This window comes from Cervus elaphus, chromosome 11, assembly GCF_910594005.1.
Source record: "Cervus elaphus chromosome 11, mCerEla1.1, whole genome shotgun sequence".
In the NCBI taxonomy this organism is placed as follows: Eukaryota; Metazoa; Chordata; class Mammalia; order Artiodactyla; family Cervidae; genus Cervus; species Cervus elaphus.
Window position 1 is genome coordinate 82,721,525 of NC_057825.1, and position 24,868 is coordinate 82,746,392.

Genomic DNA, 24,868 nt, shown 5'->3' on the forward strand with positions numbered 1-24,868 from the left:
TATTGATCTTTTAAAGGACCAGCTTTGGTTTGATTATTTTTTTTCCCTGTTGTCTTGATATCCTGTTTTCTTATGTTCAGTGTTATTAAGGTTTCTGCTGTAATTTTATTCTGCTTCTTTAGGTTAAATTATTCTTCTAGTTTTGGTTTTAGATATTTTTCCTAATATGTGCACCCAGTTCTATAAAGTCTTTTCTAATCATTGCTGTCACTGCATTTCACATGTTTTCATCAGTTGTTTTTCTCATTTTCATTTAGTTCAAAATACTTAAAAATTTCTGTTGGGATTTTTTTGACCCGTGTGTTATTTAGAAGTATGTTGTGTAAACTCCTACTATTTATTTTGGGGTTTTCCAGCTTTGTTTACATTATTGGTCTCTAGTTTAATTCATTTGTGGTCTGAGAGCATGCTTTGTATGATCTGTTCTTTAAGGTTTAAGTTGTGTTTTAAAGCCCAGGGTTCTATTTTGGGGAATGTTCTGTATGAGACTGAGAGGAATGTGTATTCCATTGTTGGATGAAGGAATCTCTAAGGTCAGTTAGATCTGCTTGAATGTTGGTGCTGTTCAGTTCAGCTGTATCCTTGAAAGTGAAAGTCACTCAGTCGTGTTTGACTCTTTGCAACCATGGACTCTGTAGTCCATGAAATTCTCCAGGCCAGAATACTGGAGTGGGTAGCCTTTCCCTTCTCCAGGGGATCTTCCCAATCCAGTTATCGAACCCAGGTCTCCCACATAGCAGGTGAATTCTTCACCAGCTGAGCTACAAAGGAAGCCCAAGAATACTGGAGTCGGTAGCCTATCCCTTCTTCAGTGGGTCTTCCCCACCCAGGAATTGAACCAGGGTCTCCTGCATTGCAGGCGGATTCTTTACCAACTGTACCATCAGGGAACTGATAGTTTGTCTTCTGGATCCATCAATTACTGATTCAGGGGTGTTGAAGTCTCCAAGTGTAATAGCAGATTTTCTTGTTTCTCCTTGGAATTCAGTTTTTTCCTCATATATTTTGATGCTTTCTTATTAAGCACATATACATTGAAGATTGTCAAGTTTTTCCAGAGAAATGACTCTTTTTATCATTATGTATTACCACTCTTTATCCTGATAATTTCCTTGTCTTAAAGTCAGCTCTGTCTGAAATTAGTGTAGCTACTCTAGCTTTTATTTGATTAGTGTGCAGTTCAGTTCAGTTCAGTCGTTCAGTCGTGTCTGACTCTTTGCGACCCCATGAATCACAGCACGCCAGGCTTCCCTGTCCATCACAGACTCCCAGAATTTACTCAAACTCATGCCCATCAAGTCAGTGATGCCATCCAGCCATCTCATCCTCTGTCGTCCCCTTCTCCTCCTGCCCCGAGCCCCTCCCAGCATCAGGGTCTTTTCCAATGAGTCAACTCTTCGCATGAGGTGGCCAAAGTATTAGAGTTTCAGCTTCAGCATCAGTCCTTCCAATGAACACCCGGGACCTATCTTCTTCAGGATGGACTGGTTGGATCTCCTTGCAGTCCAAGGGACTCTCAAGAGTCTTCTCCAACACCACAGTTCAAAAGCATCAATTTTTTGGTGCTCACCTTTCTTCACAGTCCAACTCTCACATCCATACATGACCACTGGAAAAAAAACCATAGCCTTGACCAGACGGACCTTTGTTGGCAAAGTAATGTCTCTGCTTTTTAATATGCTATTTAGGTTGGTCATAACTTTCCTTCTAAGGAGTAAGCGTCCTTTAATTTCATGGCTGCAGTCACCATCTGCAGTGATTTTGGAGCCCAAAAAAATAAAGTCTGACACTGTTTCCCCTGTCTCCCCATCTATTTCCCATGAGGTGATGGGACCAGATGCCATGATCCTAGTTTTCTGAATGTTGAGCTTTAAGCCAACTAGCATTGTATATCTTTCTCCATTCCTTTTCTTTATGTTTAAACTGGACTTTTTGTGGACAGCAAATAGTTGGATTTATTTTTAATCCAGTGGCAGTTTCTTTCATTTAATTGGTTTACTTCAATCATGCATGTCTAAAGTGATTATTGATACTTGTTATATTTGTTGGTTCTTTTTTATTCTCTTTTTCTGCCTTCTTTAGCTTTAATTGACTATTTTATATGATTCCACATTCTATTCTTGCTTAGTGTATCTATTATATTTATTTAAATATTAAAAAATCTAATTGCCCAGAGTTTGCAATATACGTTTACAACTGATCTAAGTTTGCTTTTAGAATATTACTATACTGCTTTATGGGTAGTATGGGTACCTTATGACAGAGTATTTCCAGTGCCTCCCTGCTATACCTTATGTTTTTAATTTCCTCTCTATATACACCATAATCACCTAATACATTGTTGCAAGTAGCACTTTGGACACACTGTTGTCTATTAGATGAATTAAGAGAAAGAAGAATAAAAGATTTTCTTGTCTTTCTCTGATACTCTTTTATGTATATGTCTGAGTTTCCAGCCTGTATTATTTTCTTTCTTTGTGAAGAACTTTTAACATTTCTTGCAAGGCAGGTGTACTGGTGACAACCTCCTTCGTTTTTTATCTAAGGAAGAATTTATTTCTCCTTCACTTTTGTAGGATAACTTTACTGGATACAGAATTTTAGGTTGGTGGCTTTTTTCTTTTAACACTTTACATATTTCATTCCATTCTCTTCCTGTTTGTATGGTTTCAGATGAGAAGTCCAAAGTGATTCTTATTGTTCCTTGTTCCTATAAGTGTTTTTGTCTTTGTTTTCTTTTGGGATTTCCTTTTAGTCTTTGTCATTTTTCAGTTAGGCTTTGATATGCCTGGTATAGATCTTTTGGTATTTATCCTGTTTGGTGTTATTTGATTGTCTTAGATCTGTTCTTTAGTATTTGTCATTAATTTCAGAAAATTCTCAGCCATTATTACCATGAAATTGAAAACACTTGCTCCTTGGAAGAAAAGTTATGACCAATCTAGACAGCATGTTAAAAGGCAGAGATACTACTTTGCTGACAAAGGTCTGTCTAGTCAAAGCTATGTTTTTTCCAGTAGTCATGTGTGGATGTGAGAGTTGGACTATAAAGAAAGCTGAGCACCGAAGAATTGATGCTTTTGAACTGTGGTGTTGGGGACGACTCTTGAGAGTCCCTTGGACTGCATGGAGATCCAACCAGTCCATCCTAAAGGAAATCAGTCCTGAATATTCGTTGGAAGGACTGATGCTGAAGCTGAAACTTCAGTACTTTGGCCACCTGATGTGAAGAACTGACTCATTTGAAAAGACCCTGATCCTGGGAAAGATTGAAGGCAGGAGGAGAAGGGGCTGACAGAGGATGAGATGATTGGATGGCATCACCGACTCGATGGACATGAGTTTGAGCAAGCTCCAGGAGTTGGTGATAGGCAGGGAAGCCTGGTGTGCTGCAGTCCATGGGGTGGCAGAGTCAGACAAGACTGAGTGACTGAACTGAATTGATTACTTCTGATGTTTCTTTTATGCCTTTTCCCCTCCTTCTCGTATTCCCATTATACCTATTTACTGGTTTAGTCACTTAGTCGTGTCCGACTCTTTATGACCCCATGGACTATAGCCCACCAGGCTCCTCTGTCCATGGGCTTTTCCAGGCAAGAATACTGGAGTGGTTTGCCATCTCCTCCTCCAGAAGACCTTCCCCACCCAGGGATCGAACCCACATCGCCTGCATTGCAAGCAGATTCTTTACCACTGAGCCACCAGGGAAGCCATACCTATTTATACCTTTTTGCAATTGTCCCACAGTTCTTGAATAGTCTCTTCTGTTATTATCCTTTTTTGTCTATGCATTTCACTTTGGGAAGTTTCTGTTGATACATGCTTGTGTTCACTGATTCTTTTGTTGATGTGTCCAGTCTGTGGATAAGTATATTAAAAGTGAAAGTTGCTCAGTCGTGTCCAACTCTTTGTGACCCCAGGGACTATACAGTCCCTGGAATTCTCAAGGCCAGAATACTGGAGTGGGTAGCATTTCCCTTCTCCAGCGGGTCTTCCCAACCCAGGGATTAAACCCAGATCTCCGCATTGCAAATGGATTCTTTACCAGCTGAGCTACAAGGGAAGCCCAGGTATATTAAAGGTATTCTTTATTTCTATAATAGTATTTTTTCTATCTAGCATTTTCTTTTGATTCTTTGAGTTTCCATCTCTCTGCTTACATTACTTGTTTTTCAGTTTCCACTTTTTAAAATTAGAGCTTTTATGATATTTACCTTACTTACTTTAAATTTCCTGTCTAATATTTCCAAATCTGCATCATACCTGAGTTTGATTCTTATGGTTGCTTTGTCTTATCAGTCTGTTTTTCCTTACCTTTGACATGGCTTGTACTTATCAGACATGAACTATCAGAAAATAGGAACTGAGAGTTAAGCTTTTACTGTGAAGTTTTATGTTAATCTAGTTCTAGCTCAGAGATTGTTTAATGTTTTCTGCCGCTTTAGATCCCAGAGACTTCAGTATTCTCTGCCCCCCGTCCATTGTCCTTGAGTTTCTCTGAGAACTCCTTAAATAGAATCTGTGTCTTGCTACTTTGTCGGTTGTAATCTACTGAGTGATGTGGTAATGTGTGCGTGAGGAGAGCTTTATCATTTTATGATTAAATCTCAGTTTTGTAAGTGGACCTGAGTCCCTGGGCTGTGACCTTCAGAAATTTTCTCAGCCTTAACAAATTGTTTTCTCCCTTTACTTGAAGCAGGAAGGCTAGAGGGAACTGGAGTTGATGAACTGAAATTTCCAGGGTTAGATAAAGCTCTGATCAGGTAGTTTGCCTTGAAGGGCTGGCCTTTGTTAATAGGGACTGCTCTCAGTGCTTACTTGCCCCTGTGTGTGTTTGAAAATGGTTGCAGGGAATTCCCTGGTGGTCCAGTGGTTAGGGCTCAGTGCTTTCACTGCCGCAGCTTGGGTTCAATCCCTGGTCAAGAAACGAAGATTCTGCAAACCACGTGGCAGGGCCAAAACAAACAGAAAGCGAGAACCTCAGGGAACTTCTTGTGGATGAATTGTTTTAAAAGTCTAATGTTTCTTAATTGGCACTAGGACTTGCTGAGTATTCTTACATATTCAAATGAAAACTCTGAAGTTATGCTTGGTGGTCAGAATGTTAATATTAGCTTATTCTATCATTTGGGTGTTTGGTGTTAATAACCTACCTCCTAAATTAGGTACTAGTTTATACAGATTAAGATTTTTATCTGTTATGTTTTTATAGGGAATGCGTCATAGCTCAGAAGGATCTGCTCTTTCATTGTACAGTTACTTGGATCTTTAATTTCATCCTTCTGTCCATTTTCCTTACAGCTGTGTTGAGTTGTTATGGCTTCTCAATGCACCTTTATCTTCTGGCCTGCCCATTGTTGAAGTTAGGAGACCTGGCTGGACCACCAGCCACGTGCAAATTTACCTAGCTTTTGTTTCACTTTGTTGCCAGAGAATGTTATCTTTCCTATAGTCGAATAAGAATTTGTTTCTTATTGTTTAGAGCAGGTAGGAGTTCTTTATTGTTGATAATTATATTGGCGAGTCTTTCTGGCAAGGATTTGTTTATTCACTATAATATTTGACTACATTCAAAGTTCAAGTCTTTTCAGCTGAGATGCCTTTTGCAACTGGGACTTATTCAGTAAGCTTTTTTTTTTAACTGGAGGATTAAGATAATTTTTGAAATTTTTAGTTTTTGTCCCTGTATTAATAAATGGTATCAGGTTACTGTTTTTCAGGTTCTTAAGTTTGCTTCTACTCACTTATGACAGCAGGTAGTATTTGCTATGAGCGAGGCACCTTCTCAAATTCATGAGCATGCTCCTGAGGGCAGAGATGTTTGTTCTTTTTCACTGCTCTATCCCTTGAACCTAGAACAGTGGCTGGCACACAGTAGGGGTTAAATAAATATTTGTTGAATGAATATATTAAATTTACCAGTGTTCAGTATGTTAGAGAAATAACAAAACTTCTTAATTTCATGTTTTGAAATGTCAAACTTAACTGGTTTTAATTAGCTAGGTTCTCTGATTTACCTTTCTCTCATTCTTTTATTGACTGATCAATTTAGTACTTCTGCTTCATTGACTAGGCTAAAGCCTTTTACTGTGTGGATCACAACAAACTCTGGAAAATTCTTAACGAGGTGGGAATACCAGACCACTTTACCTGCCTCCTGAGAAACCTGTGTACAGGTCAAGAAACAACAGTTAGAACTGGATGTGGAATAATGGACCAGTTCAAAATTAGGGAAGGAATATGTCAAGGCTGTGTATTGTCACCCTGCTTATTTAACTTCTACTCAGAGTGCAGCATATGAAATGCCAGGCTAAAGGAAGCATAAGCTAGAATCAAGATTGCCGGGAGAAATATCAACAACTTCAGATATGCAGATGATACTCTAATGGCAGAAAGCTAAGAGGAACTAAAGAGCCTCTTGATGAGGGTGAAAGAGAAGAGTTAAAAAGCTGGCTTAAAACTCAACATTCAAAAAAGTAAATCATGGCATCTAGTCCCATCACTTCATGGCAAATAGATGGGGAAAAAAAGGAAATATTGACAGACTTTTATTTTCTTGGGCTCCAAAATCACTGCAGATGGTAATTGCAGCCAAGAAATTAAAACATGCTTGCTCTTTGGAAGGAAAGCTATGACAAACCTAGATAGCGTTTTAAAAAACAGAGACATCACTTTGCCGACAAAGGTCCACATAGTCAAACTTGTGGTGGCTCAAACGGTAAATGAACTGCCGGGAGTGCAGGAGACCCAGGTTTGATCCTTGGGTTGGGAAGATACCCTAGAGGGGAAATGGTAACCCACTACAGTATTTTTGCCTGGAGAATTACATGGACAGAGGAGCCTGGTGGGCTACAGTCCATGGGATCACAAAAGAGTCGGACATGACTAACACACACATGATTTTTCCAGTAGTCATGTACAGTAGTCATGTATATGTGAATTGGGCCATAAAGAAGGCTGAGCGCGGAAGAATTGATGCTTTCGAACTGTGGTCATGGAGAAGACTCTTGAGAGTCCCTTGAAGAGCAAGGAGTCAAACCAGTTAATCCTAAAGGAGATCAACCCTGAACGTTCATTGAAGGACTGATGGTGAAGCTGGAGCTCCAGTACTTTGGCCATCTGATGTGAAGAGCTGACTCATTGGAAAAGACTCTGATGCTGGGAAAGACTGAGGGCAGGAGGAGAAGTGGGCAACAGAGGATGGGATGGTTGAAAGGCATCACCAGCCCAATGACAAGAGTTGGAGCAAAGTCCAGGAGATAGTGACGGACAGGAAAACCTGATACGCTGTAGTGGATGGGTTCACAAAGAGTTGGGCGACTTAGTGACAATAGCAATTTAGTAAACATTTTCATTACAGGGTAAACTAAGAAGAGATATAGTTAGTACATCTTTTTTTAGTGAGACACCAATTCTTTTTAAAGTTTCTTTTGGAGATAGTGAGGTTAACAAGCATCTTACTTAGCCTATGATTTCAGTCATCTATACTTTTTAAAACTTAGTTGTACTCTCTTATTCCTATATTGTTTCTAGCAGTGATTGAAAGGATTTTATTTCTTCCATCTCTCTTACCCATGTGCAAAAGGGAACATGTTGAAACTTAATAATTTAAAAAATTTAATGTATTTATTGAGCAAGTATTTTGAGTGCCTACTGCAAACCAGGCACTATTCTATGTTCTGGGAATACTATCCTGTGTTTTGAGAGGAAAAAAATGACAAAACTTTTTTTCTTCATGGAACTTAAATTCTCATAGAAGAGATAGGGAAAAAATTTAAGTAATTAAGTAAAAATTAAGAATATGTAGAATAAAAGTAGATTTTTCTAATAGGATAAATTCTTTTAAATTACTTGTATAGGTTAAACATCACTTTGACATTGTTGGGGAATGAGATACTATGTGTGAGAGCCCCGAATAAGGAAGGCACTTTGGTAGAAACAGTTTTGTAAATCAGATGGAGTTTATGGCCTGTGCTCTAAATACTTCCACAAGAACTGCAGTGCAGAGCCATTTAAAGTGTCACCTGAAGTGTCAGTAATATGCTTTAAGAGTTCAGAAAAGTTGGAGTTCCTTTTCTTGACCACCCGCTCAGTCTAAGCTGAGATCAGATGGAACAAAGGTATAGAGATGCTAAGCAACCTATGGGAATATTGACCTTTTTTGTTGTGGGACAAACTGGAACAGGTGTGTGTGTTGGGGGGACTTTAGGAGCAGAGATAGGGAATGTAAATAAAGGTGGATTGTATACAACAGGTCTCCAGATAGTCCTGTAAAGAAATGGGGAGCCACAGATGGCTTTTTAGCGGGTTCATGGTATGATTTTAGATTTCTTGTTGAGAACATTAAGTGACAGTTGGGAAGGATGGGTTGGAGGGTACAACAGGGAGGTTCAAGGTGATTTGGAGCATCTAAAAAGTATAGTTAGCGCAAGACCATAATTGGGCTTATCTTGGGTGTACTGTTAGGAGAAGGCAATGGCAACCCACTCCAGTACTCTTGCCTGGAGAATCCCATGGATGGAGGAGCCTGGTGGGCTGCAGTCCATGCGGTCACGAAGAGTCAGACACGACTGAGAGACTTCACTTTCACTTTTCACTTTCTTGCATTGGAGAAGGAAATGGCAACCCACTCCAGGGTTCTTGCCTGGAGAATCCCAGGGACGGCGGAGCCTGGTGGGCTGTCGTCTGTGGGGTCGCACAGAGTTGGACACGACTGAAGCGACTTAGCAGCAGCAGCAGCAGAGTATGCTGTTAATCCTCTGATCCCTGTGAAGGGTGCTTCTTGAAGCACAAGTCTGTAGTATATAGTATTAATAGAGTTGTACCATGTATCAGCCTTGTGACCAATAGAGGATGAGGGTCTTAAGTTGAAGATACTGAAAGTGAAGAAGAGAGTCCAAGAGAATTTTGTAAGTGATAGGATTGGTAACCTACTGGGGTTGGAGTTTTGTGGAATAATAATTATAGATGGTTTGTGTTTTACCATCTGAGCCACCAGGGAAGCCCACGGATGTTTAAGATTGATCTTCAAGTTAAATAGTGATAATTTGGGCAGCACTTTTTTCTCCCACCTTTTCCTCATTAAGGCTACCTTACACATCTTTTCTCCACCCCTAATTGGAGCTTTGTTATCTATTTTGGACTATATAGAATTATTATATATTATTATATATATTATATGTAGTATATATATTACATATTACTATATATTAGAATTATTTCTGAAACAAAGGAATTTTTCCTGTGAGGTGAGGTACTTTGAGAAAAGGGTATATGGACTTTAAATATACTTAAAGTAGAGGGCTCTTAATATGTGTCAAAGTTAACTCATTTATTATATTCCATTTTTAATTTTCTAGATAAATTAGCTTATGGTATATTAAATTTCATATAATTTTATAATATCAAAACAGTTTAGTCCTGTAATGTATGTGCTAAAACATTTTATTATAGAAAAGTTTAAACATACCCCAAAATAGTAGAGTATAACAAACCCCAGTGTACCCACCAACATTTTCCTGGTCTTGTTTCATCTGTTTTCCTCTCTGCCCTTTTACTTATTTGTTTATTTTAACTAGATAAGACTTTATTATTATTATTATTACAACCTCAAAGCCATTATTACATCACACAATCATCTTTATCCCAACTTAGCACCATCTAATACAATACCCAGTCTGGATTCAGATTTCCCTTTTTGTTTTGAAAAAGACTTAGAGTTGGATTGTTTGAATCAGATTTTATACAAGTCTTGGGGTTATTTTTAAAGTTGATGTTTTTTAAAGAGAAAATTAAGGCAGTGTGAAAACATTTTAGTATAAGCTATTCTAAGAGAGCAGTGCTGTTTTGACAGTCATTCTGTCTGGAACTTAGTTTTGTAGAAGGAGGTGTCAAAATAGCTGGTATTTTTATGATTTTGAACATAGGAAGTCTTTCCAAAGTGGGAAAAGTGGGTGTGACCCCACTTATCTAGAAGCCTACATTGAAAATGCGAGCAGATTTGAGAAGGTTCAGGTTTGGAGGAAGACCACATCGCTGTGAGGGATGTGGGATTTGGGACTGTTTTTATAACTACTTGTGTAATGTTAACAGTATATTTTATCTCCCTGGATATACTGTCCTTATCTATAAGGAGTGGATGATTTCTTTTTTTCCTCAGATTTTTATTGACGTGTAGTTGCTTTACAATGTTGTGAAGAATGGGTGACTTACATTCCTTTAGAGTTCTTATTTTTGTGTGTTTTATTTTATATTTATGCTTGATTTCAACAGGATTCTCAGAGTTGGATTGGTGGAAACAATGAACCATTGACTGGCTTTACATGGCGAGGTGGTTGCGAAAGAGAAACTACAGGCATACAAGTCTGGAATGAAGTATTTGTGATCGAGAGACCTAATGGAACAAAAGTAAAATTCTGTTTATAGTTTTTTTTTTTTTTTTTTTTTTACTATTTTTTCTTCCATATTTCTTGAGCAAAACAACACAGAACTCTTATCTTATTATTTGATAACTTAAACATGTGGATTATTATGTCAAAGTGTGTGAGATATGTACTTTTCTTGACTTAATTACTGGTTTTTATAGTAACCATTTTATATTTGACTTTTGTAAATCGCTGTTGGTGAGTTTTTACTTAGTACTTCAAACTTTTAAATTCCTAGGTGGCTGTGCTGCTAATGGATACCCAGGGTGCCTTTGATAGCCAGTCAACGATCAAGGATTGTGCCACGGTGTTTGCTCTGAGCACGATGACCAGCTCTGTTCAGGTGAGACTCAGGGGTGCTCCACATGGCCAGTCACATAGCTCTGATACCTTTGCTCTTCCTCAGAATGCCATTTGATTGAGGAAAAGAAGGATTAAAATGAGAGAAACTGTTTACATTTCTTATTGCTCACTTTTGTTTCTGTGCTTGCTGTCCTGGCTTACAATGTGAGATTTCATGAAAGTGCTTACCAGGGAAGCAGTGAACCAATTGCCAATGCCTTTGGTTTTTTGTTGTAGCATCAATGCTTTTTTTTTAAAAAGAATATATATTATTGTATGTTATCCTTAATTGAATTCAAGGATATTCAGTTGATACTGTGGCTGCCAGATACAGTAAAATGTAGAGTATATTTTTATTTTTTGGTTAAATCAACCAAACAGCAAAACCAAGTAATTAAATTTAGTTTTCTACTCGATGTGCGTGGCAACTAGTACTTGATTATTTGAATGAATGGAGGTAGAGGCATAATAATTAATTCATATTTAATTTAGGAAACCTAAGTGATGTTTATATAATTTAGGATAGCACCTGTTTCACTTAGAAAGGAGTAAAATTCTTTTTTCACTTATGCTATACCCTAGTTATGTTTGGTGTTGTGTCAAGTTCTGGTCTCTTTGAGCTAGGCCATCTTTTTCCTGTATAATTTAAACTGATTGGATGGAATTAAACCACCACAGGTTATTTTATATTTTTTTACTTTCCCTTTTATGAGCTTATCTGTGGTTGATACTTCTATGGCTGAAAAAAGAATTATTGAAGTATGGTGGTTAGGTCCAGCTGGTGATGATGTTTCAAGATACATATTTGCAAATATTTTAAAAAGTATGTGCTTCTCCTGAGATAAGAAACATTTCTTACTGATGACAGATTGTAGACGATACTGTCACAGTGTCTTGGTTTTTGTGCTTTCCATTAGCATCTGGAATGTATGACTAGTCTCGGTTAAAGTTCCCTTCTCCTTCCTTAGTTCAAAGTATCTAGCTGTCAGTGGAAACAACTTTTGGATATTACTTTGAGATAAAAGAGAAGGGGCTTCTTTTTACTATAGGGGTGGAGATAGCTGTCTCTACAAACTAAATGGTGTTATTTGGGGCCCTCAGAATCTCTCTTTTCCAATTTGTTCTAGTTTTTTTCCCTCCGATCTTACAGGGTGGCACAACTGCCATTTTCCTGAGGCAGCCAGAGGCCACATCTGTGTTTGTGTTATCACAGGATAGCCCTTCAGATTAGCTGCCTCTCTGGCTTGCTTTAAATTATAAGCTCTCTGTCCTAAAACTTATACTGTGGTGTTCTGTTGTTTATTTAACTTTATGATAGTGAGAAGCCTAATTTTGGACAACTTAAAGCCACTTTCTTATTGTAAAATGAGAATTCTTACTATGCTTAATTGTCTCATAATGTGCTTTTGTGTGCAGTCAGAAATGAAATCCAAATGCGATAATGCATAACAAAGTGCTTTGTAAACTAAATAATCAAAAAGATTAATTTTTTGTTGTTTTTAAGGCTGCGCTGACCGGCATGTGGGATCTTAGTTCCCTAACCAGGGATCGAACCCATTCCCCCTGCCTTGGGAGCGTAGAGTCTTAATCACTGAACTTGCAGGGAAGTCCCTGAAATTATTTTTTATTACTGCTGCTTTCCTGATTATTGAGGTCAGATTTCTGTCGTTCCTTATTACATAAGTTATATGATTGATAGGCTAATGACAGATTGATCCCTTTGTCATTTATTTTTAAAAAAAATAATTGTTGAGTATCTTGTTAAGTACAGTGTGGTATGCTAAGTACAGCATGGTATACTAAGTACTAATGATCTACAGTAAACAAATCTTTTCTCTTTGCTGTTTATAACCTGGCTCTGACAATGAAAGGATCTGGGCCTATTTTCTAAATGCTAAGGCCCATATCAGTGAGAATAGGTTGGTTATGCTCTCAGTTTTTAAGTTTAAATAGAGTTTAATAACCTCAATCATTAATTCCTTTTTAAGTACCTGTTTGGAATTAGCTGAGAAAATCATTTTAAGTTTGCTGGCTTTAGTGACTGTTTATTTTCATGACCTCCAAGTGATTAAGTTGGATCGTCACTTTCTTGCGGTTAGAATAGATTGTTCTATATTTGGAGTAACCCTATTTTCTTAGATATGTTATTTTTTAGCAGAGGCTGCAACTATGGACACCTACTACTTTTCTCCTTTGGTGGCCTAGGTGGTCTCTTAAAAGATCTGATTCAGAAGGACTGGACCTAGTGAATCTTCTCTCCAGTTTCTCTTTCTTTCAAGTACTTGAGTGAGTGATAGTCACTCAGTTGTGTCTGACCCTTTGTGACCCCATGATCTGTAGCCTGCCAGGTTCCTCTGTTCATGGAATTCTCCAGGCAAGAATACTGGAGAGGGTTGCCATTTCCTTCTCCAAATGCCCTTCATGCCCCTCACAAAAAGGAGCAAACCCTAATGATGGACTTTTGGGGCACTGGGGTGCTGCCCGCATCCACTCAGAAGCCTGCATGGTGGGTAGGTAGTCAAGTCTGACTGTTCATTCTCTTCCCTAAGCACAGCTCCAGTCCCAAGAGACGTCCCTTTAATTCCCACTGGCCAGTGGCACTTTCCAGAATTTTTGCAAAGCCTCTAAAATTCTTCATGGGTGAGGTACTTGCTGCTCCATTCTAGGGTTTAATGGTTTCAGAAGGTACCCTGAGTGATGCTCCACAGATATTAGGTCTCAAACCCAGTTCTTCTCACCTTTCCCCTGTCTCCACCCAAACCATTCCACTTCCAGAATGCCAGGTCACATTGGTCCATCTCCCAATGGACTGCTGAACGCGCCTTCCTCAGACTTGGGGACTGAGGAGAGAAAAGGGGTCAGGAGCCATGAGTTCTCCATGTTTTTCAGCAAACAGAATTCTGGACCCAAACTGGACCCAAAGGATCTCAGTTTTACCCACGGACAATACAGAGTTAGGGTCAGATGCTCCTTCAGTGCTCCTTCTAGTTCTGAAATTTTGTTTTTGATAACTGCATTTTTCACATTCCTTCAAAACTATGTGCAAAAACATTAGTAATTTTCAAATAAAGATGCTATAAAAATGTATAATATATCATAATTCTTTTGAAAAGCTACTTTTCAAATATAATCAATTAGTATTTAAGTTTTTTAGATTTTTTTTTTCCGATATAATGGGGGTTCTTTCAAACAGGCAAAAAAAATCCAACCAAAGACACATACTTCAGAAATTATAAGACCTTCCCTGGTGGCTCATATGGTAAAGAATCTGCCTGCAGTGCAGGAGATCCGGATTCAATCCCCGGGTTAGGAAGATCCCCTGGAGAGGACATGGCCATCCACTCCAGTATTCTTGCCTGGAGAATCCCATGAACAGAAGAGCCTGGCAGCTTCAGTCCATAAGATCACACAGAATCGGACACAACTGAAGTGGCTTAGCATACAAGAAATTATATGTCATTGTATTCAGTTTGAAAACTTAGCCTATTTGATATTTATACTTACTTACCTAACTTACCATTATCAGCTCTGGTCTGTGTGGCTTGGAAAGCCTCCTAAAAATTTGTGAAAAGGGCAAGAGTGCCACCTACTGTTCTGTGTGTGTGTGTTTTTTTTTTTTTTTTAAACAGCTACTACAGTCTGGTAAAATCTTCGTTATTTAGACTGAGTTTGCTTAAGTAAAAAGATAATCATATTAGAGTCAATGGTAGCTGAGGCACCCATGAGTAACTATAAACTACATGTTGTGAATGCTCCAAGGAGGAGTTTGATCTTTGTAGAACTATGCCCTTCACATTCATTGACTTAGAAAAATAGTTGGGGAAACCCTATACTTAAAAAAAAAAAAAACTCATGGTGTAACATTAAAGAAACTTACTACATAAGTGTAAGTATGTAAACATACAACATAAGTATAAGTACACTACATATACTGTAAAAAAATGTGTGCTGCTTTCTTGGCCCCATGTGCATGTGTTCACGATTTTTACATAGGTTACCACTGCTGCTCCCCCCTTAATGTTGTATAGTCAGGGAAAAAGAAATCCTTCTCGTGGACCACCAGTTAAGATAATGACTGAGCCATTCATATGTGTTCAGGTATAAAATAGCCTTCATTTCCATAAGTAAAGTTATACACAGCTGGGTATTCAAACTAAAGCCTAATGAAAATCAAATTCTGTTTTAACAGGTATATAATTTGTCTCAAAATATTCAGGAAGATGATCTTCAACACTTGCAAGTATGTATGTCTCAAAGAATGTGTGCCAAAGTATTGAAAATTTAATTCCTACTTTATTGTTACTTTACACCAAGAATCTATAATATTGTAAGAAGATTGACTATTATATGATTTTAAACAGATACATGACTTAACTAAAATAAATTTTAATGTATACTTGGTCTTAAAAAATTAAATACTTGGCTTTCAAGTGATTTTAAAGGCCCTGACATCTAGTGGTCTGATATAGAACAGCTTTACAGATGTCTTCTTTCAACGTCTCTGGGGGCATTATTTTAAATAATTTGATTTGATAGTTATTTACAGAATACGGCAGACTTGCAATGGAAGAAATCTACCAGAAACCATTTCAGGTAAATTAAGTATTTTATCATTAAAAGAAATTAATCTGTGAAAAACTGTCATCTTGTATATCTGAAGACATAAGGACATTATGCCAAACTAATTTTTAGCAACAGATCCAGCAGAATTGAAACTAATTTATGGTAGAGTCATCACCAACTTAACAGTAGCAATTTACAAGATAGGAAATAGAAAATGATTATAGATTGATTCTTAGAATTTTTACTTAAAGAAGTTAATAACATTTCTCTTAATTAGGTGTTAATTCCCAGACTTGAGATAGTCATGTAAACTTCTTGTATACATCATAAACTACTGCAACATATTATTGGTTGTGTGTGTGTGGTGGGCGGGGGGTAGTATATTACAAGTTGAAATTAGACCTGTTACTGTTCATTTTTGATTCATAGAAAAGTTTCAGAATTTATTATGTCTCTCTCCCATGTTTTTTCATTACCTTTAAATGCTAGGTGCAGAATATTAAGTCAGAAATTAATTTGGGTGGAGTTATTTGAGAAGCATATACTCTGCTTGCTTCTTTGGAGTCTTAAAAAGAAAACAAAGCTAATTTAAAATAAAAAAAATAAAGCTAATTTCAGATAGTTTGAGTTGACAGAGTATTACTTGGTTATTGTGTCACAGTAGGTGAGAGTGACTCCACCCTGTTTGCTCATCCGGTATGAAGTCTTCCCTTATACGAGAGCATCCCTGGTGGTTCTTAGTGGTTTACACTGATTCAGTCTCAGTCTTGTCTGGCTCAAGTGATCACTTTTATGAAATATTTGGACAGGTTATGGTGTCATTTTTTGTATATTATAAAATGTACTCTATTTGGCCTATATCTGTTTTTCTGAACTGGGGTAATTTTGCCACCCAGAGGGCATTTGCTGATATTTGGAGACATTTTAGATTGTCACAGTTTTGGGGAGGAAGTTAATACCATTGGTATCTAGTTTTAGAGACCAGACATGCTGTTAAACATCCTGTAATACATAGGACAAGTGTGCACAGCTAAGAATTATCTGACCCAAAGCGTCAGTAATGCTGATTTGAGGAACCTAAGCATGTAAGAATAAAAAATTCTGTGAATTATTTGGTCTTTTAATTACACAATCTTGGCCTACAGTTATGATCTGTATGCCCTGATAGGTCTTTTGTTTCTTCTTAAAAATTGCTGTGTTATTGCTTGTGGTGACCATATATACAGTAAGTTTCTCAAGTGGATGTAGATTCTTGGTATAAGAGTTGGGAGTGTTACTGGTTTATGTAGTAGGCTCTTGATAAAATTGTGAGTAGTAGTAAACCTTTGTTGCTCTAACTTTTGATAAGAATTGTTTCTGGGGAGTAAGGGATACTTCAGTTGTTAAGGTAGTAATTTTTGGTAAAATTTTATAAGAAATGGTTCTGTTTCTCCTTTTTTCTGTAGACATTAATGTTTTTGATTCGAGACTGGAGTTATCCTTATGAACATTCATATGGTTTGGAAGGTGGCAAACAGTTCCTTGAAAAGAGATTGCAGGTAAGTCCCTATTTCTGAGAGAGGAGAGCATAAGCACCAAGTCAGGTGAAGGAGTGGGCTGCCTGGACTGCTGCTTAGACCACCAATGTCTAAGTATCATTGGGACAAATCGAGTATCCCTGGTTAACCTAGGTAACCCCATACATAATTGATGAGATGTAAATTGGTAGCACTTCTGCAAAAGAGGACAGTAGAAATTGCCCTTGAATAGAAATAAAGGAACAAAAAAAAAAGAAATAAAGGAACAGATATTTCTCTCCAGAGACATACTGAAGGAACATTTCAATAAATCAAATTAACAGGATAAATTCACAGGATAAGAGTTTGAAGTAGACTAACTTTTGATCTTTTCAGATTGCATGCATGTCTCTTTCTGGCCCAGCTGAACGTTTGAGACAGGCTGGATAATCTAGTGTGCATGCATTGAACACATGATGTGAGACTTTCTTTTTAAGGAATGTTGTCTCATAGAGTGGCAGCATATAGAGAGCTAGAAAAGGGATCTTAAACATTTTATCTAGTATAGCATTTATACACACACACACCTCAAAACTGGGACCCAGAAAAGTGACTTACCTTTAGTCCTTTAACACATTATTGGTAACTGTAATAGGACCCAAATATCCAGACTCCTGTTCTGACCCATGCAAAATGCCACACCAAGGCAGTGCTGGAAAATAAACTCACCACCATGATCCTTATTCCTGGAGGTATCCTCCCGTGGAAACCCTCAGGTCAAATACCACCCACCAATGACATCCACAAAAGATACATAAAAATCCCTTTATTCATAAATAGGAGGTTTCTTTCTTTGGGGTAATAAACTTTTGTTTGTTCCCTGTGGAAGGATGCATTTAGTTTTGCAACCATATTCAATGACTGAGGGTATAATATAATTTTTCTTAATCCTAGACTGAGATTAAAACCAAATCCTTATTCTTAAATTATATGAAAGGCATTTCGAGACTGTCAAAGATTTTCATTCATCTTTGGTTTGTTTGGAAGAAATTAACATGAAGTACTTTAGGCATACTAACTAAATTCAGAATTATGGACTTCAAAGACAAAGGGTTTTTTAAATACATTGTTAAAGTGATACAGAAAAGTACACAGACCATAAGTATGCATACACCTTGATGAATTTGTGCAAATTGAACATAGCCATATAATGACCCAGAAGCACCCACCTCTGTCTACTAACTCCCCCTGGTCCCCAAACCCTTCACTGCTGTTCAGACCTTGTTTTTAGACTTTTTATGAAAGGAATCACACACACAGTATGTATTCTTTTGTGTCCAGTTTCTTTTGCCCAGTATTACATTTCTGAGTTTAGTTCATATTGTTGCATGTAGTTTAGTTCACTTATTCTCATTGATATGCAGTATTCCATTGTAAGAATAATAATAGTTTTTCCATTCTACTCTCAGTGGAGATTTGGGTAGTTTCCAGGTTTTGTTGATTACTGATAGTACATGTATTTTAGAATGGTTTTTGAGACGAGTTTAGGAGGGAGTATGTGAATTATATTGGGATAAGTAGTTATTAAAAATCTAACTTTAGCATATTCTTCCAGAAAATACATAGCAGTTTCTCTTTTGCAAAAAACTGATGACTAGCATAAGTCATAAACAGTCATTTGGAATGAGTGCTGGAATCTTACGGTTCTTTGGAATTTTTAAAGTTCTTTAGACTGCACTGGTGATTTTCACCTTATCTGTTGTTTTGCCCAAGGGCTGACCTTATTATTTGTAGGCAGATTAGTACTTTGTTTTTTTCTTTGCCATTATAAGTACTTTAAAGACAAGTTTATAAATCACAGTCACACCTCTTGTTCTGGTGTTAGATGTTATGATTAATTATTATTTGTATTTATGCATATCCTTGGTAGCTAATGGGCTTCCCTTGTGACTCAGCTGGTGAAGAATCCACCTGCAGTGCGGGAGACATGGGTGATTCCTGGGTTGGGAAGATCCCCTGGAGAAGGGAAAGGCTACCCACTCCAGTATTCCGTCTAGAGAATTCCATGGACTGTATAATCCATGGGGTCGCAGAGTCAGACTCAACTGAGGACTTTCACTTTCACTTTGATAGCTAACAGGAAAAAAAAGAAACCTCTTGGTTTAGGAGAGGAGGTGGGTCTTACCAAATGGTTAGAAATGGGTCTTTAATAAAATTTTACATTGTCAAAAAACACCCATCTGGAGTAGCATTTGAATTACTGTGCATGCCTGTGAATATGTGTGTGTACTTTTTAAAAGAAAGTTTGTTTTTCTCTTGTTTGCTCCTTTACCCTGTCCTCCTACCTCCAGGTAAAACAGAATCAACATGAAGAGCTGCAGAATGTAAGGAAGCACATTCACAATTGTTTCTCAAATCTTGGTTGCTTCCTTTTGCCACATCCTGGTCTTAAAGTTGCAACTAATCCTAGTTTTGATGGGAGATTGAAAGGTGGGAATTCCCATTCTTGCTAAAATCAGAACTCAAGTTTTAGAGACTGAAAGTTAAAAAAATAATACACACACATATATATATATATATGTAGTTCCTTAAAATTTCTCTCTTATAGTGGAGGATATTTCAGTGTATTGTTAATGAAGTGATTGTAGTGCTCTGTGTGGTCTTTCTAGCTTTCCATTGGTTTGTTGCAAATGCCTAGCGTATTGATTAACATATTTTTTAATGTCTGTTGCTCAGCACTGATGTCCTAAAAATACTGGAGACTAAGAACATTTCAGTATTTCATCTGATTGCAGTCTGCTAAAAAGCATTACCAATATATTGTATTGATATAATTAGATTTAAGTCTGTTTCAGGGTGATGGTATAATTTTCTGTGTATGTTTTAGGATTATTATGAGCATGATAGCAGGGGACTTGAGGATTAACAAAACTTTAACAGTATGGCTAGAAAAACAAAATTTAGTTTTAATATTTAATACAGTTTCATGAATTGTCTGCCATTTGGAAAGGATAGTTTACTTAAAATACTTGATGTGGAATTTGTCTTGGTAGTTCACAGTTTTTTATTATTTGAGCTGACAGAATTATTGAAAGATGAAGAAAATGGGGTACTAGAGTTTGGGGGGGCATTATATTTTTTCCTAGGAGATGTGTCAGTGTGACAGGTTTGGATGAGTTTTTTAAAATGAATCTATACTTAAGTATCATATTCCTGTTTTATAAAACAGAATTTCATTAACTCTTACCAATGGTGACTTTATTTCTTTTTTTTTTAACTAACATGTTGACTAATTTCATGCCCACCAGATATTGATGAAGAGTTTAAAAGAGAGCTTCGAAATCTGGTTCCATTGCTCCTTGCCCCAGAAAATTTGGTAGAAAAAGAGATAAGTGGATCTAAAGTCACTTGTAGAGATCTTGTAGAATACTTTAAGGTAGGAAAATGCTTACGTTAAATGACTTTGTGCAAGTTAGAAATATAGTTGACTTAAAACTCTTCTGTATGTTATAAAATTTCTTATCTGTATTTTAAAGCAATGAAGTAAAATTTATAATTTGTTTTTTTGCCTTGAGTTGGATGTATCAATATTTTAGAATATTTAAGATTGTAGCAGACAACAATGTATCTTCTACAGTGATTTTATTTGTTTATACAGTTATCCTACTTTTTCTCCAGCTCTGATAGGCAGAGAAGAACCATTCATAATATTATGATACCGCTCTATCATTTGAAAGTGATAACAGATATTGGGAGCACAATTCTGCATCTTGAGTTCTCATAAAAAACCTGTTCTCAGAGTCTGAGTACTTGATGAGAGCCTTAAAGTTATCAAAACTGGGTTCTGAGCTCAAGTAAATTATTTATAGATTTCCCCCCCCCCCACTGCTGTCTAGTCTTTATAGCTTGCTTGCCAGAGCAAGGCCACTGTTGAGGGTTGTAATTATTTGTAGTAGTTGTAGATGTATGGGGAAACACAGTTAATGAAAGAGTGTATTTTTGTGTTATTTAATGGACACTTGATCACCTTCATACTATCTTTGTTTAGTTATGAAATAATTTAAGAGTCAGATGAAAGTTGAAGTGAAAGATTCCTATGTGGAACTTCCTTAAAAATTTTCATCTTTCTTACTCTTAAACCACAAATTTGGTAATTTTTTTTGCCTTTGAACTGAAATATACTTTAATCTGATCAAAGTAAAATACTGAGTTAAAATGTTTTGTTACATATTTATTTGAAACATTGGTAGTTTGGCAGTAGGAGAGAATTGTGGATTTCTTTTCATAGAGTAGATGGCATTTTATATATAACTTTAAATATGAAACAGCTTTTCTGCCAAGTTGGAGTTAAATTTAGAGACATTTCTCTAGGATATTATTATATAGCAACACACATTTTTAATAATGTTGAGAATAGGGTTAACTTTGTTGGAGTGAGAGTATATGATTTTTAAAGCTTAGGCTTTCCTTTTAATAGTGTGAATCATTTTTCTGTCTAATGATTTTTCTTTGGGGATATGGAGCCAAATTGTATAACCTAGCAATATAATGCGTCTTCTGTATTTTTAGGCTTACATCAAAATTTATCAAGGAGAGGAACTTCCACATCCAAAGTCCATGCTTCAGGTAGTGTGTGCGTTGTAATTACATTTATTTATGAGGGAGAAAAAAAATCTGCTTTAGAGAGAAATGCTGGAAATGGGGTGGTGCTTCTTTGCATGCAAATACATTTTAGATACTTAAGGCATGGGTCCTGAAGTTTTTGGGTTTTTGTAACTACAGTTGCAGACCTTGTACACACAGTACCTTCATAGAAATGAAGGTCCTTGATGCTTTTTCTTCAGTTGCTCAAGAAGTGTAGGGTAATACAGGTTTGAAGTGCTTTATGTAGGAGAATTTCTATTTCAGAAGATAGCTTGATGTGGGCCTTGCCAAACCAAGCTGCTTCTGTTCTCTGGGTCTTTGACAATGAATGTTGTTTGAAATAGGCTTATTTTCTCTTTATTTTAATGAGTGACAGCTACTTCTAGTGACTATAGTTTTTTCTTTCTTTCTTTCTTTTTTTTTTTTTTTAAAGGTATTCTTCAGGGACAATGTTATTTTAACCTGTTTGATTTTTTAAAAATTTGCTACTTTGGGCAATTTCCCAATTTTATAGTGGATTAAACTGTTTTTTCATAAGATCCATGTAGTAAACAGTTTTGTGGATTTAAAAATGTATCCTGTGTCATGCTGATTATGTACATAATTTATTGTCTTAATCATCATTTATAGTCAAAAGATAGTTCACATAAAGTTGGCACATTTTATTTTTTAGGCAACAGCTGAAGCTAATAATCTTGCTGCAGTAGCAGGAGCAAGAGAGATCTATTGCAAAAGTATGGAGCAGGTTTGTGACTAACATTTATATTAGACACTAGAGTGAGAAGATTTTTATATTTAAAATCATCAAACCAATTCGTACTCCTTATACCTTGTCATGTTACATCATTCCCAAATTTTCTTTTGTCGTCTCTACTGAAAATAAGATTATAATTTCCATCTTTTAGAGTGCAGGATGAGAGTAGTAAGTATTACATAGACCGCACTAAAATATTTTTTGACACATGATTCAGAGTGCTATTATCAGTAGCTTCTGATGTTAGTAACATTATCCTAAGACCAACGGCAATTTCTGTGCTAAGCTTGCTAATTCAAATATTCAAGTACCTTTTTTATGTGTTACACCTCTTAACCCACTTTCTTGCCAGCAGTCTTTTTTGGTGTATTGCTGGGTCAGCTGACATCAATACAGATTGTAGTGTAATTCTTTTTGTCTTTATTGGTATATAGTTAATTGGGAAAATTATTTTGCCTGAGTCAGTTAAATATACAAGAAATGCGTAGATTATGATGACGTGTGGAGTATTACAAACAAATTTAAAACTAAATCATGTAGGTGGTTTAACTTAACTGATAGGGGAATTTCTTTCAAGTCTGACTTATTTCCAGCCTGTAATCTGTCCTACTGTCTGTACAGGTATGTGGTGGGGACAAGCCTTACATTGCACCTTCAGATCTGGAGCGAAAACACCTGGATCTTAAGGAAGTGGCAATTAAACAGTTTCGTTCAGTGAAAAAAATGGGTGGAGATGAATTCTGCCGTCGTTATCAGGACCAGCTTGAGGCTGAAATTGAAGAAACCTATGCAAATTTTATAAAGCACAATGATGGCAAAAATATCTTCTATGCTGCTCGTACCCCTGCCACACTGTTTGCGGTCATGTTTGCTATGTATATAATCTCAGGACTGACTGGCTTCGTTGGCCTAAACTCTATAGCCGTCTTGTGTAACCTCGTCATGGGGTTAGCACTGACGTCTCTTTGTACTTGGGCATATGTTAAATACTCTGGGGAGTTCAGAGAAATTGGAACAATGATTGATCAGATTGCTGAAACACTATGGGAACAGGTTGGTATCTATCTTTTGGTTTTTCAGTGACTAATCTTATCCCTGTGGCTCCCCACCTCTCCTTCAGTCCCCCATTCTCCACCCTCACCCCCAATATTTCCCCACCTACTTTTCCTTTATATGGAGAATGGCAAAAGGATATTTTCTGTTTTGTTTAGATGCATGATCTGAATATAAGATATAAACTGAAGAGTTTTTTTTTTCCTTTAAAGTTATAATGTGCTTTGGTTGACTTATATCTGTAATACTCTGGATAGTTTCTTAGTTATAGGACTGATTATACCAGACAAGTGGGCAGTACCAGAGTCTAAGGATTCCCCTCCCACCCCCTTTTTTTTTTTTGAGATAAGAAATTATCAGTGCAAGAGTTATGAAGGTATTAGGAAGTAAGTTTGGAAGTGCAGTTCTTTGGAAGTTTCTTACTAGGATTGATAAGCAATGCATGCTTATATTTCAGGAAAAATGGGTGATATTCAGGTCTTCATTGCCTTCCATGAAGATAGTAGTGGTTTACTGATGTACTTACTACAGGGAACAATCTTATAGGGAATTCTTACAGCAAATAATCTTTGACTTCTGTACTATGGAAATGTAATGAGCAAAGCAAAGTACTACAGTGAGCCAGCTTTTCTTAATAATAAATCTGTTGCCTCAACCAGAATTCAAATCAGGATTTTTTACCTCAAACCAATTCAGAGTTGGGCCTGAGAAGTATCTACTAAGGAAAGCCTTGTTGTGTATCAGCCAACTGTTGTCTGGAATTGCCTGTGTTCAGAACATTTCACTTAAGGATATTGTCATTAAAATGGTCATCGTGAAATACCTGAGCATCATATCAAGAATGAAAGCTACAGTTATTACTGATGGACAATATGAAAGGCATTTTCAGATTCCATTTCTGGGCCAATGAAGTATTGGGCTTATTTGAAGATTTAAGATAATGCGGGTCCATGCTGGTTTTGGTTTTAAAGTCAAAGACTGAAGAAGTTGATTGATGCTGATTTTTCTTTTTTTTTTTTTTATTTTTCTACTACTAATATTATTATTATTTTATACAGTGACCCACTATATTAATTTGCATTTTATATTTCTTTAGAGACATGCTCTATTCAGATCTGATTTGGAAGCTTCTGTCTGGATATTTATTAAATTTTTATATCTTAAAAAAAGTTCATTCTTTATATTCCTCTGATATGTTCTGTCAGAAGATGGATTAAAAGCTATCACAACCTAAAAAAAAAGCTATCACAGCATCACTTAAAATATTATCTACTTTAAAAGTGTTGAATCATTGTTAATGTTCTGCCACATGGAATTTCGATATCGTACAGTGTCGTCTGAAAATCAGTCATCTCCAGTACAGCACTGATTGTAGGATTTTAGAGGTGCCACTATCACAAAACGAGTCAATGGAAGAATCTAAAGTGTGTACAAGTATTTTTAGTATAGTTGAGGTAAGATGATCACTAGGCGGAAGGTCTGTGCAGTGTCAACAAACCTTGTCTAAATTTTTTTGCATTTCTTTTTTCTTTTGCTTCAGAGGAGTCCCAGGAAGGTGAGAAACTATGAAGTCTCAAATTTTTGTAGTCTGA

The 24,868-nt window shown here is 36.7% G+C and overlaps 1 protein-coding gene across 6 annotated transcripts in view; it reads left to right on the forward strand.

The window, feature by feature from the left end:
• ATL2 (atlastin GTPase 2) overlaps window positions 1-24,868 on the forward strand; it is a 68,776-nt gene that overhangs the window by 41,520 nt on the left and 2,388 nt on the right. For 5 of the 6 annotated variants that reach the window (XM_043918206.1, XM_043918209.1, XM_043918207.1 and 2 more), the window contains 10 exons: window positions 10,273-10,407; window positions 10,663-10,767; window positions 14,956-15,006; window positions 15,303-15,359; window positions 16,775-16,867; window positions 19,177-19,315; window positions 20,134-20,261; window positions 21,395-21,451; window positions 22,143-22,214; window positions 22,845-23,276. In XM_043918206.1, the coding sequence (XP_043774141.1) occupies window positions 10,273-10,407; window positions 10,663-10,767; window positions 14,956-15,006; window positions 15,303-15,359; window positions 16,775-16,867; window positions 19,177-19,315; window positions 20,134-20,261; window positions 21,395-21,451; window positions 22,143-22,214; window positions 22,845-23,276 (1,269 nt within the window). Of the gene's footprint in view, window positions 1-10,272; window positions 10,408-10,662; window positions 10,768-14,955; window positions 15,007-15,302; window positions 15,360-16,774; window positions 16,868-19,176; window positions 19,316-20,133; window positions 20,262-21,394; window positions 21,452-22,142; window positions 22,215-22,844; window positions 23,277-24,816; window positions 24,832-24,868 lie in introns of all 6 variants that reach the window. The other variant, XM_043918211.1, reaches the window with a different exon arrangement.